Below are 16,428 nucleotides of genomic sequence, written 5' to 3' on the forward strand. Positions count from 1 at the left end.
TTTGGCTGAGAATTATAGCAATAGTCATTCTCAAAGCTCTCCTCTTACGTTAATTTTTCTTATCATATCTTTCCAATTAAAAATCTCATTCAGACTGATTCCTTTCCAATAGGAATCTTATTTATTATTGTAAAATTTCTGTGAAATTTAGGTTAAGCCCCAATTTACCTAGTAATCAGGTTGTATCTTGATAAGTGTGCAACTTGTCATAACAAAATACATAAGATAATTGGCTGGGCCAATTTTAATGGTGGTGATTTGTTTGAATTGTCTCCATTTCGAAGAGCAGAAAACTTTCAAATCATTAAAAAAATCTATGAAAAAAGATTTAAAGTTGGACAGACAATAATGTAGGTATGAAGTTTTCTTGAAATTCTAACAATTCCAGAAATCTGAAAATTTGTTATTAACGTATATGGCCGCTCCAGATCACATAATAGTGATAGAAGATGTTGGCTTCGGTAGTTTTCCGAAGGTTATGAGCATTAAATAAATATTTTTTTACAAACGTGCGCATTCAACTCTTTTTCCACACGCACTTTAAGTCACAAAGACCGATTTTCCTACACAGTGCGGAAAAAACCTCATGCTATTTATTTCCCATTCGCAAGTATTATAAAGAATAAATTAAATTCTGTCATGTCTCTATGCACCGAACGTTAAGCATGACATAACTATGGTAACGATATGCAGAATTGCGTCTGTCATTCATGTGTATGCGACTTATTAGTCAAATCAAGTTTCAATTTATGTCAAGCGCTTCTAGAAAAAATGTTGTTCCTAACTCTTGCGGAAACTGTATTTCCCGCACTCAAATGATTGACGTCAACGAGTTTCGGGCGGGAAAGTACTACTTTCCGCACTTGTTAGGAAAATAACTATTATGGGACTTCGATAGTACATAATAATGGTTAACATAAATTTGGTATAAATGATGTTGATGGCTCCTGATGGTAGAACAGGTTGGGATTATGATTGATCTAGAAAAGTGCATTTGAAAAACTGCCATTTTTATTAAAATTACACCCTACACGAATTGTGTAGCCTACTTTTTTCGCAGGAATTTTCAATTTTACTCACTAATTTTCGAAATGTGATCAAATCAAGATCAACTTCAAAGGTGAAGCAACATTTTATCCACTTTTGTGATGAAATTAAGGGTTCGAATTCAGTTTTTGCCCGCAGAAATACAGATTTGGTTTGATGTCTGTCCGCCTCAATTTCCTCAGTTCTTATCCGATTTTAATGCATTTTTATACGGATATTCAGTTTGGACCAGATTTCTCCATACACAATACAGCTTTTACAAATGAAGGGTAAGCGTTCAGATCTTTCCGATGCCTTGCGGATGCGGAAACGTCAAATATTTCGAGTTATACTTCTCGGATTTTCATGAAATTTGGTAGATATGGAATTTCAAGTGGAGCCATATCATAGGGATTTTACCTTTTTGAATATACCTGCAGCGCCACATGCCCAAATTAGTTTTTTTGGGAGATGACAAAACTGAAAATAACGTAGGTACTGTAGGGGGCTAATTTGGGAAGGACAAGGAAGCATTGTGCCACATCCATTGGAAGATATTTTGAAATAATAATTTGTATAAGATTCTCTTGATTTCTCATTTGTAATAATTAATTCATACCCAAAGCTTTTATCGCTTTTTCCTTAAGATTCGTTATTTCTGAAAGCAATTCAATACCTACAAAAAATATTAATGAATTTCAAAGGTTCAAACCAGCGATTAAATTTAAAGAAAAAGAATTCTCGAGAACTATTAAGTCATACAATCATGATTGTCATAATAATATAATAAACATAATATTTCTACTGCTACTTATAGCTTCGAAATTATAAAAAATTTTATATTCTTAGCCATCTTACCCCAATATAAAAAACTTGGCTGGACAAACCTGCATTTTTATACTCGAGGTGGAGACAGAATTTTCTTGTCTGCCAGGTCGAAGGAACCTACGAACCGATCTGCCCTTAGAAATATAAGCTTCTGAAATATCAAAGAATAATATACTTTAATTTCAATTTTCAAGTTTCCTAAAATACGTTTAAAAAAAAATTATTTTTTTTTTAATGTCTGCCACCAAGATAATCGTCTGCCGTTTCGTTTTTGAATAGCTATAAGAGTGTATTTTGATATATTAAATCGGCAGCTTTCCTCAAATATGTTTTTTTTTTCATGAAATTTTCCCACCTGTAGTTCTTCACTACAGCTGAGGGCACCGCAACCGCGTATAGCCGAGCGTATAGCTAACCCCCATTTTATGGTCGGTATAGGTACAACAGACACACTGAGGAAATTTTGGGCTTTCCTAAAATATGTGTGGTCTGCCGTCCACTGGCTCTCAGACTATAAGAAATGCAGGTCTGTAAGCTAATTAGTTGAAAATTCATCTATTTGCGTCATCAGTTGAAAAATTGGAGAATTTTCTGAATTTGTTTACTTTAAATAATAAGCAATCGAATGCATTATCAGTAGTAGCGTAGCTAGCTACACATCCAGATAAGCATTTCACAAATGAATTACATTTTTAGAATGGACATTTCTCGAAAGCGGTGCATTCTACATAAGGCTGGTATCGGTACATTTTTAGTGTAGAAATGTACCTTTTACAAGATTTCATACACAAAATGCCGAAAACGTTTGAAGAAAAAGAAATGGGCCATTTGGCATACACGTCCCCCTGGCACTACCCTTCACTGACAGTAACTTTTCATTTATTATATTTCAGCTGAGAAATCGGTTGTTTCTTCATAAACTTTTCTCTATTATCTTCGGCAGGGATTAAAAATAACTGTTTTCGAAGAATGCACTTCAACAGCCTGTCTCCCGAAAATTAAGCCTTTCAGGATATACTTAGATTCATATTAAATTTTCATCCCATTTTATAAACGGGGACCTTCCCTAATGGTCCTAATTTTTTCCAAGGTATGGCATAATGCCGAAATTGTCATCAAAAAAGCTATCCAATGATGCAATAATATACTGGGTGTGCCATTTGAAATAAGGAAGTAGAAGTCTGTTTTTGGTATAACCGGAAGTTGTAGAGATCTGAAAATATTTTAGGGAGAAAGATCATTGTCTCAAACCCCGATTTGCAAATTTTCAGCTCAAAATTATGATTAGTTTTCCATAAACGTCTAATAGGCCATCCAGGTGAATCACCCTGTATGTAAGATATTGAAATTTTTTGCTTAAAATTAAATTTACATTAGCTGTTTCCTGACTGCATGGAAAGCATTCGGGATCCAAACGAAATCGAAAACCATAAAGGAGACCCCGATAGGATGGAAGATATGCGCATGCAACAAATTTTGCAAGGGTGGATTCCCTGCAAGCCTGCATCAGCTGATCAGTACGAGAAAATGGAGAGTGTACACGTATTTCTGCGTGGAATATTTCCCTTCAACATGTGTATTTCGTCCAAATTCTAATCGAAAGTGTGAAAGGATATCTGTGATGTCATTGTATCGAAAACTACCATTATCCCGTTGTATTTATCGTTATTTTTTGTTGACTTGCATTCTTCCCTCGATTGTTATTTTATATGTTTTATTCCATTTCAAGTTTTTCTGTCTCAGCGTACATGCAAAACAGAAAGTAGATCAAATCGTGAGTACTCTTATTATACAAACCACTTTTCAACCAAGGTTTTGATTCATCGTGTTTTTGATAGATATTTTCGATTATTTTCCACTCATCATAGTTCCTAATTGTTTCAACAAATTGAAGGAAGATAACAACTTCAGCTAATATTATGTATTGATGAATTCTGATTCTCCGGAAATAGATAAATTTAATAAGCTCGAATATTGTGAACGCATTCAGGATAGGTAAAGCTCATTTTGAAAACAAACGAGATGATTTACACTTTGAATAGATATAGATGCAATCGAGGATGCAATTAATGTGTGTGCTTTTAACAACTACAGATAGCATCTCTGTATTTTGAAACACTATTTTCCGTTATAAGCAAACAGAAATTCGAAAATACAATTCAATTTTCACGAGATATTCCTGAATATGTGGACAAATTTAAGTCCTGAATATGTGGACAGTCAAAAATTCAAAATTCGGAATTAAATGAAATAAACGACGTTTAGTAAAATAATTGATTTCTAAAAAATGTTTTCAACACAACATGTTGACTTCTTTAGATGAGTTTGGTACCTAAGTCCTAAGTATTACTTAAATTTTCAAAAATAAAGTTATTTTACTTGTAAAATTATGAAAAATAGAATTCTTGCAACAAATTTAGTTTCTAACATTTTTTCAAACAAGAACGGCAATATCACAAAGTAGTGAAGACACTTCATCTTTTTCTATTCGATCTAGAGCGCGTTATATGGGATGTCCGGATTTCACCTTAATGCATTACTAGGCGTGAATTGAAAGGTTCAAATATGATGGTAAAAGTTTCTTATCAACCTATGTCCTAAAATGCCCTTCGCCTACTCTATCTCCCAAAACCAACAAATATTTTGTCAATTATTTCTTCAAAATTAGGCAGGTACAAGTGTAATGAATTTTTTCATGATGGATCTTTGAGTTTCTAATCACAAAATTTGGGTTTTAGCGAATTAATTTTTTTTTCGCAAATTCAGTCCATGAATTTAGAAGATTAGCAAACATAAATGAAATTTAAATCTCTCGGGCATAAGATCATGGAAGCTAGGACATGTAGGTAATGCCAGATAATATTCCATAAAACTAAAGAAATTCTGTTGAAACAAGAAGAAATATTTCGACAGGTTTTCAACTTTTATAAAAGTACCAGCTTTCTCAATCATTAATGATTGGATTTTTACAGTGTAAATCCCTACACAAAAAGGATTCAACAGGAAACCTATGTTTACCCCTATGCGTCAAAGAAGAAATAAATTCTGTATCATGTTACTCTTTCAAAAGCACCAAAAGGGTTAAGTTCAAAGCCGAATGGAAAGGAACAGGTATTATCTTCAAATCTCCAACACGAATAACACCCTTCCATTGGTATGAAAATGGAAAGAAAATTTATCCAAGCGAAAAACAGTTTCTAACAGCATTGAGAGCAGTCGTGAAAAATCAACTGAATCTGAATCTACCAGTGAATACAATCCTGAGAATAATGAAGAAAACCATTCATTCGAAAGACTCGGATGTCTTAAAACAAGAAGAGATTGATGCATTGTCTACTTTGGTCCAAGATAATGAATTTCTCGTTCTATCCTTTTTCCATGGAAATGACGTATTCCCAAGATTAATTGGTACATGTGGTTCTCATTACGCCACAGAGTATGTGGAGCCTTTGCAAGTAACGTCTTCCCTTATGGCTCTAACTGACAATGTGGAAGAATGGATTCAAAGATTGCAAATGGCAGCTCAAATACTAGAGCTCTTGAAAAAACTTGAAACTGATTTCCAAGAGCCTATTCATCTTTGTGATATTCAACTACATCATTTCGGTGAGTGGACTCATAGATATTCACATAAGTATTACTATTCGAAAATTACTTAGGAATTATTCTATAAATCATTACAAAACTCAACACAAAACGCCTGAAGGCTTTGACCCCTATGTCTCCTATATATACTAGTGGAATGAATCAAAGGATCAAAATAAAATTCGAAATTTTTAGCGGTTTTTCAAAGGGCTGTATTTTCGATAACAATGATCGTATCCCAATTTGAAAAAAAAGCTTTTTAAAGCTTGAAGTTTATAGTTTGGAGATCTCATCATAAGAAATTTTTTCAAGTAACGTGTACCGCTCAATCCTAATGAATACATCAGTATCTAAAATTTCTGCAAAATTTTTTCAGTTATTATTTTTGGCCAACAGACACAAAAATCCCAGAGAAATTCAATTCAATCCATGAAGCGGTTTTTTTGTTTCATTTTCAAAAAATTTAAGGATCACGATTCTAGATTCAAATGTTCATAATCTCCAACAAAATGAAGAAATTGAAATTTAATTTTTTTTTCTGCATAAAACAAAAAACCGCTCCATGGATTGAATTGAAATTCTCTGGGATTTTTGTGGTGATATTGAACTGTAGCGCATACTCAAAATTGATGGTTTTTTGGATCATTTCAATTCAGCGCTTGATTATCCGAAAAGCCTCCAAAAGCCCTTTTTTATCAACTCTTCAAATTAATGTAGAGAACGAAGCAAATTTTTTTCCAAGAATACAATTGCTACTTCTTGTAGAGAATTCATTCAAGATTTCAAAACATCCCCTAAATTTTCTGTGCAAACATTGATTGGTGAGATATTGATGGTTAAAGACAAAAAGGTTATTTTCAATTTAAAGTTCGATATTTCAGAGAGAAATGCTCGTATCGAAATTTTGAAAAAAGGATATTGAAGCTGAATGAACAAGTTATCTCATCCATATAATGGTTAAGTTGGAAAACAAATTTCCAAGTCTGTAGGCAAAAAATAAAAACTGAAAAAATTTCGCAGAAATTTTAGACACTGTATTCATTAGGATTGAGCGGTACACGTTGCTTGAAAAATTTTTTCATCATGAGATCTCTAAACTATAAACTTAAAGCTTCAAAAAGCTTTTTTTCAAATTGAGATACGACCATTGTTATCGAAAATACAGCCATTTGAAAAACTGCTTAAAGTTTCGAATTTTATTTTGATCCTTTAATTTATTCCCCTAGTGTATAAGGGTTGTTCAGATTTTAGTGCAATAACTTTGGCATCGGATAGAACAACTCTTATAAGTTTCAAATTATGTTCTGCATACGGATGGTGCAGTCGAATGCCACGTACCAAATTTCAATTAACTGTTGTTAACTCATTTTTCATTCCTTTTTCCATTGCTGAAACGGCAGATTTTCGATGGGAAAGGTTTGTTATTTTGAACTTTTTCGAGCTCGTTCCAATATTTTTCGCATATGTTGTCCATTTTGATAATGAGTTCATCCCTAGAATTTGTACCAAATTTCTCTTTGGAAATTTGAATGTGTAGCGAAAAACTTGTTTCATTTGGATTTGTTGGTCCTCTTTCCATTAGTGTAAGCTATTATTATAAACGAACAGGACACTTCTCCATTCTCTTTATTTACTATTTTTGGAACCACCCTTAGTTTTTAAAATTAGTTTTTTTTTCCACAAACCTAATGATGTTCTCTAGAAGATTCTTGTAAATAATGATTCGAGCAATAAGCTTTCTAATCGTCAATTCGGAGAAGCATATATGGAAAAAAATTTTTGCATGTCTTCATCGTAACTTCGACTATTCTCAAAAACCCTCCGGTCGAAAAACTCTGAAACAAGATTTTCTTTATTCTGAAAAAGATAATAGCTATTTGCTCTTTGAATCCATAACCAGGTGTATTCTTTATGATCTTTAATGATTTTCCTTTTCATATTGAAAGCGTAGTCTTGTAATATTTCTGGTATTCTAGTTTCCTTGTCGAAAAACTTTGGAACTAGATTTTCTTTATTCTGGAAAAGTTAACAGCTATTTGCACTTTCAATCCATAACCAGCTAGATTCTTTATGATCTTCAGAATTATTCTTTTCATATTAAAAACGTAGTCTTCTAATATTTCTGGAGTTCTAGTTTTTCAAGAATAGTTTGTCGATCTAAGGAGTAGTTTCTGTTCAGCAGGAATTCTGAAAACTAATTCCACACAGACGTTCTTGTTTTCGTGATATTAAAAAACACCGATGGTAATTTCATGCTGAATTTCTTTCGGGGTAATATTTTCGAATCTATCCCCTACTTGGTGACTCATTTTTCGCTTGGAAGAACAATGCGATTTTCAAATATCGTTTGATCCAAAACGGTTTATTGGGCAAAAATATTGATGAAAAGAAGTTGTAGGTAATATTATATACTTTATTCTTGTATAGGAAGGTCATTCACAAAAAATTGATATTTTCCGAGTTATATCCAAAGAAAAACGCCCAAAAATTAAATCTTTTACCTCTTTTCGCATTTTTTTCCATGTTATGTAACGAAGTTTGGCTGGAAAACCTCAGATTCAAATTAAGCACACCAAAAACATATAAACATACAAAGAAATCAAAACCACTCCAAAACTTTCCCCTGAGGGGCCCCTGTGAACACAAATTGTCTAGACTACTAGTGATAAGATAAACATAAAAATTTGTTTTAATCTTGAAATTATTATTTTACATCAGAATGCAAAACTCCATCCTCATATAATTCATAGTTCCGAAATCAATAGGAAAACGAAATTTCGAATGACCATTTTCACGGCACCTCTAGTCGGATAATTTAACGAATTCCCCAGCATTCGAGATCCAAACCTACCCCGAAAATTTCAAGTTCCTGAAACTTTCCATTCGAGAGTTATCGTATTCACAGAATCGAATTTTAGGACGAATTCGTTTGTGACCACTGCCGGAAAAAAAATCAAAAATGACGAACATTGTAACTAAATGAGATAGTTATCGGTTGAGGAACGAACACTCAAAAATTCAGCTCTTTTCTTCTGGAATGGCTTTAAAGATAAATTAACGTATTGATCACTAATGTGTCCACAAAAATTCAAAGAAATTCTGAGACGAACAGGCGAACAAAATTTAGTTTGATAATGCATTCTTCATTGGTTATTTCAACCTAATTTTCGAAACAAATTTCAGTTAAAAATTCAGCAATTGAAGGTATTTGGACAAAACGATAGCATCCTATTGGCTTATAACACGTGCGCTAAAAACGGTGAAACTAATAAGTACAAACCTCACTCCAAAAAAGCTTAGAACCTAGGTATTTATAACAGAACTAGGTATAACAGCTTATATGAGTTCCATCTGTATACAATTTCTCTAAAAAAAAAACTTCAAAAATATCAGTGGGAAACTTCCAATACATTCATATTAACATTCCTGCAACTTGATATCTTATCAAGAAGTAAATGTGACTACACAGATTTGTCTATTACCCTGAATAGTGAATACTGCTCTCAATCATAATGTACATCTTGAAATTCTCGCTGCTTTGTTTCGAATAAAAGAACAACAAATCCATTCCAAACAAATGAGTAAGTAGAAATCACCGAAGGGAATAACTTCGTGAAATGTTTACGATTACACTTTCAAAATATGTATGATATTTATGAAAGTTTCGATGTAACAAAATGTTGAAATCAGTTCAAGAATGAAACTATGAAGAGCAAAACTCGAAAATGAAAGGACAGTTATTATACAGAGAGTAAAGTCAAGGATTATGGAATATTTTGAGTAATATGGAATACTATGTTTTTGGGTAGCCATCTATCATCTATGACAATTTGCATGTAATATAGTTCAATAGAGTCCTTCTCTAATCCATACTAGTATTTATTCTTTTATAATTATTCGTTTATTTATTATGCCAGGAAAAGTGATTTCGGTGCTCGTGGAAGTTTATCAGTAGGACATTGAAATTTTATTAGGAACATTTTGAAAGAACTTCCCTTTGATACCTTTGCTCGATTGAGATGATTGATAACGTAGAAAAGCACTAGTTCAGATATACAGTCCATGTTTTCCAATCTAATATGTGATTTATGAAGGCGACAATAATTATTGAATAGTATTCCATTTAACCCGACAAAATGTTCAAAAGATAAATCGGTTTCCCTTTCAGAAATCAAGAGAAATGCTAACATTATATCACCGCATCCTTTAAAAATGGAATGAAGAAGGCTTAACAAAAGGAGTGATCGCAGTAATCAATTGACATTTTCACCCAATATTCAACCATTTCACCCATAAATGACATAAAGGACATCATAGAAACTTAGATATCATTGTTGCGCCTATGGAAAACTACGTACCTAACTTTATTCTGTTCACCTCCTCACACTGTAATGGGGCTTTGAAAATCTATTATAATGAATAAATTCGCTAATTTTGAGAACATATTATCATTCAATATATCATCAGAGAACTATTCGGTAAAGCTTATTTGAAAATCCAAATACAGTCGAGAGGGCACAACGGATTCAGGCAAACTTGGTCACCGTGAAACAAAATAGCAGTAAAATAAATGCTAACGCTGAATCAAGTTCGGGTAGTTATGGAAACTGAACGGGGTTGTTCCATTTGTGATTCTTGTCATTAAAATTGGAAAGTTATAAGTATTCCATACAACCCATATATGTATTCCATATTACCGGAGCATTTTTTCGGATGGCAGAAATTTTTTTGTTAATACATATAAGAATTTTTATATCAACTCTGTTTTTTCTTCTGTATAAGGATGAATCAGTATTAAAAAGGTATGTTCTAGCGATTACCTTTACCTAACATATACAGGGTGGCGAAGAGATTGACGTCAAAAAGAAAAAAACAGGTCCCTCGTGTCATGGGCTATTCGAATCACCCCCATGTATGTTATGCGATTTTTCACGGTTTTCGAGTTATGATTTTTTTTATGAAATTTGAGAATTTTCGACTTGACCATCCTAAAAAATATATAAAAAAAAGTACAAGACTTTTCTGTGAAATTTTTTTTGTAACCTAATCTCCATGAACTGTACTTTTATACATAAAATAACCAACTTCGTTTGATACAAATTATGGAAATGTTGATCTCAAGTGAAAAATTTACGTGAATTGGATCATGATCTAAATTTTCGAATCAAAATTAAAAACGTAAAAAGGCTCATTCACGGTTTCTTATGCTTAAAACCTGCGCTCGAAAGTCAGCTTTTAGAACCATTAATAACGAAGCAATTCAAATTATTAAAAAGTGGAAATATAATGACTGTCATTTTATTCTTGATTTAAAATGAATCTCCAATGGAAATTCATTTTGATGAAAATTTTCCATCAAGTAGGTAAAGACAAAGTCAATCCAATAATTAAAAACAGAACTAACCCGTATTTAATTTTCAAAGGCTAATATGTATTTCTATAAACATATTTCTCTTGAAACGTTTGTGAAGCACAAGTTGGAATGTTTGGTAATTGTCAATTAATGAAATGGTTTGCAAGAACCTCTCTTCATTATTCGAGATTATATTAACGATGTAGTTGGAAAGAATCAAGGATTTTTCGGTAAAAAATGTTAATTGTCAAATATACAAATTTAGGTATAATTCACACAATACTATTCACATTTACAATACATATAACTGAAAACTATTACATCAACATACCGTAGCACATTTCACGATAGTGTGTTCTTGAGTTTATCAATTATACAGAGTGTTTCACGAAGACCCTTAGATAGAATATTTTAAAGAAAGATAAACGCTTGAAATTTTAAGATTGTTTCTCAACTTCCATTACAGTTTGAGGCAATCCTCAAACTGTAATGGAAGTTGAGAAACAAGCACAAGACAATTCTTGTGCTCGAAAATGGCCATTTCTTCTGTTGAATATTCTCTGTTGACAAAATTTTGCTTCGTCTGTCCAAATCATTTTCCGTGAGAAATCACGATCTTGTTGGAGCCTCATTATAAATCCTTCACAAAAGTTAATTCGGCGTGCATAATCTCTCGGTTGTGATTTCTCTAGGTTGTGTCTACAAAGAATTCTCTGTATAGACAGCGTTAGAAATTCCTAAATCAGCAGAAGCCGATCTGATGGATATACATGAATGAGCTTGGAAACATCCTAGAGTGTTAATTTCATTCTCTTCATTTTCAGTGTGATTGAATAATAATACCTATGTTCTGACATATTATTTCTGCCGAAATTTGTGAGGCATAAGGCTATCGATCCCTTCGAGCGAAGAAAACGGTGTCGATATGGAACTGAAGATTAAAAGCATAATATTAATTATGAAAATGAGATATTGCCCAAAATTTCAGGAAATAATCTTTTAAAAGCACTAGTATTACACCTTTAATAATATTTTAGACGTCAATTCCACCTCACCTTTGAAAAAATGGTTTATCATTCATAAAAATGAGTTTTGAGGTTTATGTCCTGGCTAACTTGAAAAACTTGCGGTTTTTCCTCATCTAAAGTTCTTCCTGAATAACTCTTGAGGTATTAATTTTAGGTATAGGGTTTGCTTAAGTAACCCCCGCTATTTTTGTACGTAGAATCGAAGGAAATAATAAAAACTATAGGTTCTAATTTGAAAATCTTGAGTTTTGATGAATTTGAGTTGTCCAAGTTCATGATCCTCTTTCAAACACCCTGTACATTTTTGGTCCAAACCGCAAACAGTTTTATAATACTACGTGTTTGCAGAACCGAAAAAGAAAAAAATATTTCCGAAAAAAGCTTTTTCTGCCGAAAAATTCGAAAATAGTGAAACCTCATTTCAACCATTTTTTTCATAAGAATCCTATTAACTCATGAACCATTTAGTTCTTACCCAAAGTATGGCATATTGCCGAAATTATCTTCGAAAAAGCTATCTAATGATGCAATGATATACTGGGTGTGCCATTTGAAATAAGGAAGTAGTAGTCTGTTCCCGGTATAACCGGAAGTTGAAGACAAGGTCTATAAGAAACATAATATTCAGGGTGTCTACTTTAAAAAGTCCAAAACTTCAAGGCGAGATTCTATATGTGATTTTCAAGAAAAAATGTCATATAACACATGGTGGAAATATTGAAGGTAATTCTTCAATTTAACATTTTTTGTTTTTACAAAATATCTCAATTTTTTTATGAAATCAATCACACTCCAGTTATCCTTGTAGCCTCATCAAATTTGATCACATATCTCGGAAGAGTATGAAATTGGCTATAACACAATAATGCCGAAAAATTCCTTACTGCATGATGTGGGCGTGGTAAGCAGATGAACGAAACTATTCTTAGGTGAACAATAAACATCATATTTTTCCAATAGGTTTATCGATGAAAAATGAATAATTTCTTTTCAGCAAAAACTACCCCATTCGGTGATATTTCGAATTACATATCAAGTTCTATACTAGCTGCTTGTTTTCTGCCTTAATATCATAGCTAACATGATAACAATGAAAAAAAGAAATTATTCAAACATGATTTTCTTTCATTTTGAAGCTCTTAATGATTCAATCAGTTGTTTTCTCTTATTGAGTATTGGAGTTACTCTCACTGAAACTGTTAATTTATCTGTCGAGTCAAACGAATGAACTAAATTTTAATCATATCTACATATTATAAGCAAAAATTTAAAAGAGAAGACAAAATGCTGAAAAAAAATTATAAATTATTAAAAAATCAACTCATAGCAAAGGTTCAGAATGTCTACCGCCTTGTACCTACATACATACATAACGCAATACATTTTATTCATCGTTTTCTTACTTGATCTACAACCCTGTGTAGTTCAGAACGTTTCTGACCCATTTCTTTACAACACAATTTGATTATACTTAATCAGGTCATCTCGATTTTGACCGCGTTTTTGATAAACTTTTGCTTTCAATGTGTTCCAGAGATAAAAATACGAAGGACTAAGTTCAGGGCTCCTTGGTGGCCATCTCCTTAAGGAGAACAATGGATTGGAAGGTACGGACTAGTAAGATGACCACCAAGGAGCACTGATCCTACTCCTTTGGATTTTAATGTCTGGAACACATTAAAAGAAAAGTTTATCAAATAGCCGTTCAGTCTCGTGAGTATCTGATAAATATAATCAAATTGTGTTGTGCAGAAATGGATAGACATTTTGAACCTTTGCCATAGCAAAAGTTGATTTTTTAATTATTTATAATGAGTTTTTTCTGCATTTTGTACTCTCTCTTTGCTTTTTACTTATAATATGTATTAATAAAATTTTGTTCATTCGTTTGACAGTTCTAGTGAGAGTAACTCCAATATTCAATAAGAGAAAACAACTAATTCAATTATTAAGAGCTTCCAAATAGAAGAGAATCAGGCTTCAATAATTTCCTATTTTTCGTTATCATCAGGTTAGCTATGATATTCAGGCAGAAAACAAGCAGATACTACAAAAGTTGATTTGTCATTCTAAAGATCACTAAATGGTGTAGTTTTTGCTGAAAAGAAAACGTGTTCACAATCATTCATTTTTCATCGATTAACCTATTGGAAAAATATGATTGATATGGTGCACCTAAGAATAGTTTCGTTCATCTGCTTACCACGTCCGCAGTAAGGAATTTTTCGGCACAAAAAAATTCTTGTGTTATAGCCAATTTCATACTCTTTCGAGATATGTGATCAAATTTGATGAGGCTACAAGGATAAATAGAGTGTGATTTATTTCACAAAAAAAAAATCCCGTAAAGACACATAATGTTGAAGTGAAGAATTACCGTCAATAATTCGATCATGTGTTATATGACATTAGTGGTTGAAAATCACATGTAGAATCTAGCCTTGAAGTTTTGGATTCTTTAAAGTAGACACCTAGTATAATCATTGCTCCGATACCCTTCCTCAATGATGATCAACCAAACCAACTAATGTTTTTAGATTCTTCAGTCGTATTATTGAATTGGTTTCGTCAGTAAATCCGCTTCCATATTCTCATTTCTCTCATTCTCAGTTGGACAATAAGTATATTCAAGAGTAGGTTCCTTGATCATAAAGGTCTTTGAGGAAAAAATATTTTATACCCATATGTTTCATTCTATTACTATATTGTATGTTGAATGAAATTGAATTTTCAGACAACTTTGATTACCTTCATAAATATTTTTGCGTTCTGAAACAACCTAATCACGAAGCTCCATACGAGAAAATTCTCGTTGTTGAGTTTGGCAGAGTAACTTTTAATTTTTTCTGCCATTTTTATATTTGTTCACAATAGTATCGTACCATTCCATGACCTTTTGTTTATCTCAATAGAAATAAATCATTTATTATTCTTATTCTGACAATACTAAATAATTCAAAATTATCATGACATAGGTACATAACAACAACCTCGATGCATCTATTGAAATAAGGTACAAGGTATTTAAGAAATATAATATACAGGGTCCTGCAATAGTGTGTTAGACGTTTTATAAATTTGGTTGAAAAGCATCCCCTTTGTACTTTCAATTCTGCATCTCTGGAAATTATTTTCTGATATACAGGAGTAAAAATAGCCCTTTGGTTACTTCTGAAAAAATGTAAGGTTTTAAACTGTGTACATCATCATGAAAAAAAATACAGGTTGTTACATTCGAAAAACTCGAGAAAAAACAATTTTAAATTCTTCAAATTTGGACATTGATAACAGACACCCTGTATAAGAGAAGTTGATCATTTAGGAACGATGACTAGGCAAATTCTTAAGTTAGAAGAAATTCTGATCAAATTCATCTTTCTATCGCTTCTGAAAATCGGTAAAGGGCTTTCACCGAACTACTGTTTCGTCGAAATTTTTCAGTTTTTTCTGAATAAGATCCGTACCGTTGGGAAAATATTCCTAATATTTTGCATCATAAGAGAGGTATTGAAGAGCATTGAAAATATGCAAAAATGTAAGGGGTGTTCCATTTAAAAAATCACTCATTTGTTGAATAATTTTATTTTGGAACACCCTGTATATCAGAAAATAATTTCCAGAGATGCAGAATTGAAAGTACAAAGGAAATGCTTTTCAACTAAATTCCTAAAACGTCTGGTTTGGCAGCTATGGCAGCCTAACGGACTATTGCAGGACCCTCTGTATCATCATTGCAACTCCATTAGTTTCATTCAAAAACAGAAGTTGGTTGATACGAACGAATCTGAAATGTTTTCCAAGAATTCATCTCTCCCAACATAGCTCCACTATAAAATTTCAAGTGTTTATCTCCAGTCTTTCTTTGGAATATTCTAACCAGCAGTCTTCGTGAATGACCCTGTAATTTTTGGAATATCAATAATGAATTAATCAAAAGCTATTTGCATGATATTTGCCATACGAATCAGTTGCTATACCACATTGATCCTTCCACCTTGAGATCCAAAATATATGTGGAGATAACGGATACTTTGCTACCCCTCGTTTATTAAGGATTTGCTGTTTTTTTTTTTTTCATACTATACCATCTCTACTATTCCGCAATCTTTTTAGAACCCTGTCCCTTATACTTAGATAATACACATTTTCACAGGAACCCACAAAGAGGACGAAAGTTTAAGATATATGGATCTTAGTAAAATATATCCTAAATCGATCATCAATAGACTGTTTCGAAATTTAACCTGTCAGAGCGACGAGGACTGTGAATTTTATGATTGCCGAAGCAAGTGCAACAGATTTTCCAAAACTTGTGCACAGGGTGTGACAAATAATAATTTTCAAGTGACGTGTGAAAAGATATTTTTAGGCTGGAGACGATCTAATACTTTGATAGTGCCAGGATTGCTTCTATCGGAGCACACACCTTCTGACCTGGCAGCAGTTCTTCGACATTGTAGCAATCCTGAAAACGGAACAGGAAAGCCAAGAAGAGCACCAGACGCTAATTCCGTTAAAAGAATGCACGAATTGATAGTTGAGATCGAACAAACATTTGTTAGTCGGATAATTCCATGAATTATTTTCAAAATAAAGTTTTTGTATTTC

General features: G+C 32.6%; 1 protein-coding gene across 1 annotated transcript; it reads left to right on the plus strand.

Annotated features, from left to right (window-relative positions):
- The first annotated feature begins 3,361 nt into the window (after positions 1 to 3,361).
- Positions 3,362 to 16,428, plus strand: LOC123673243 (divergent protein kinase domain 1C). The gene is made up of 3 exons (XM_045607715.1): positions 3,362 to 3,628; positions 4,827 to 5,460; positions 15,974 to 16,428. Exons 1-3 carry the CDS (start codon positions 3,476 to 3,478, stop codon positions 16,396 to 16,398), a joined length of 1,212 nt encoding a protein of 403 aa, XP_045463671.1. The 5' UTR covers positions 3,362 to 3,475; the 3' UTR covers positions 16,399 to 16,428.

This window comes from Harmonia axyridis, chromosome 2, assembly GCF_914767665.1.
Source record: "Harmonia axyridis chromosome 2, icHarAxyr1.1, whole genome shotgun sequence".
NCBI lineage: Eukaryota > Metazoa > Arthropoda > Insecta > Coleoptera > Coccinellidae > Harmonia > Harmonia axyridis.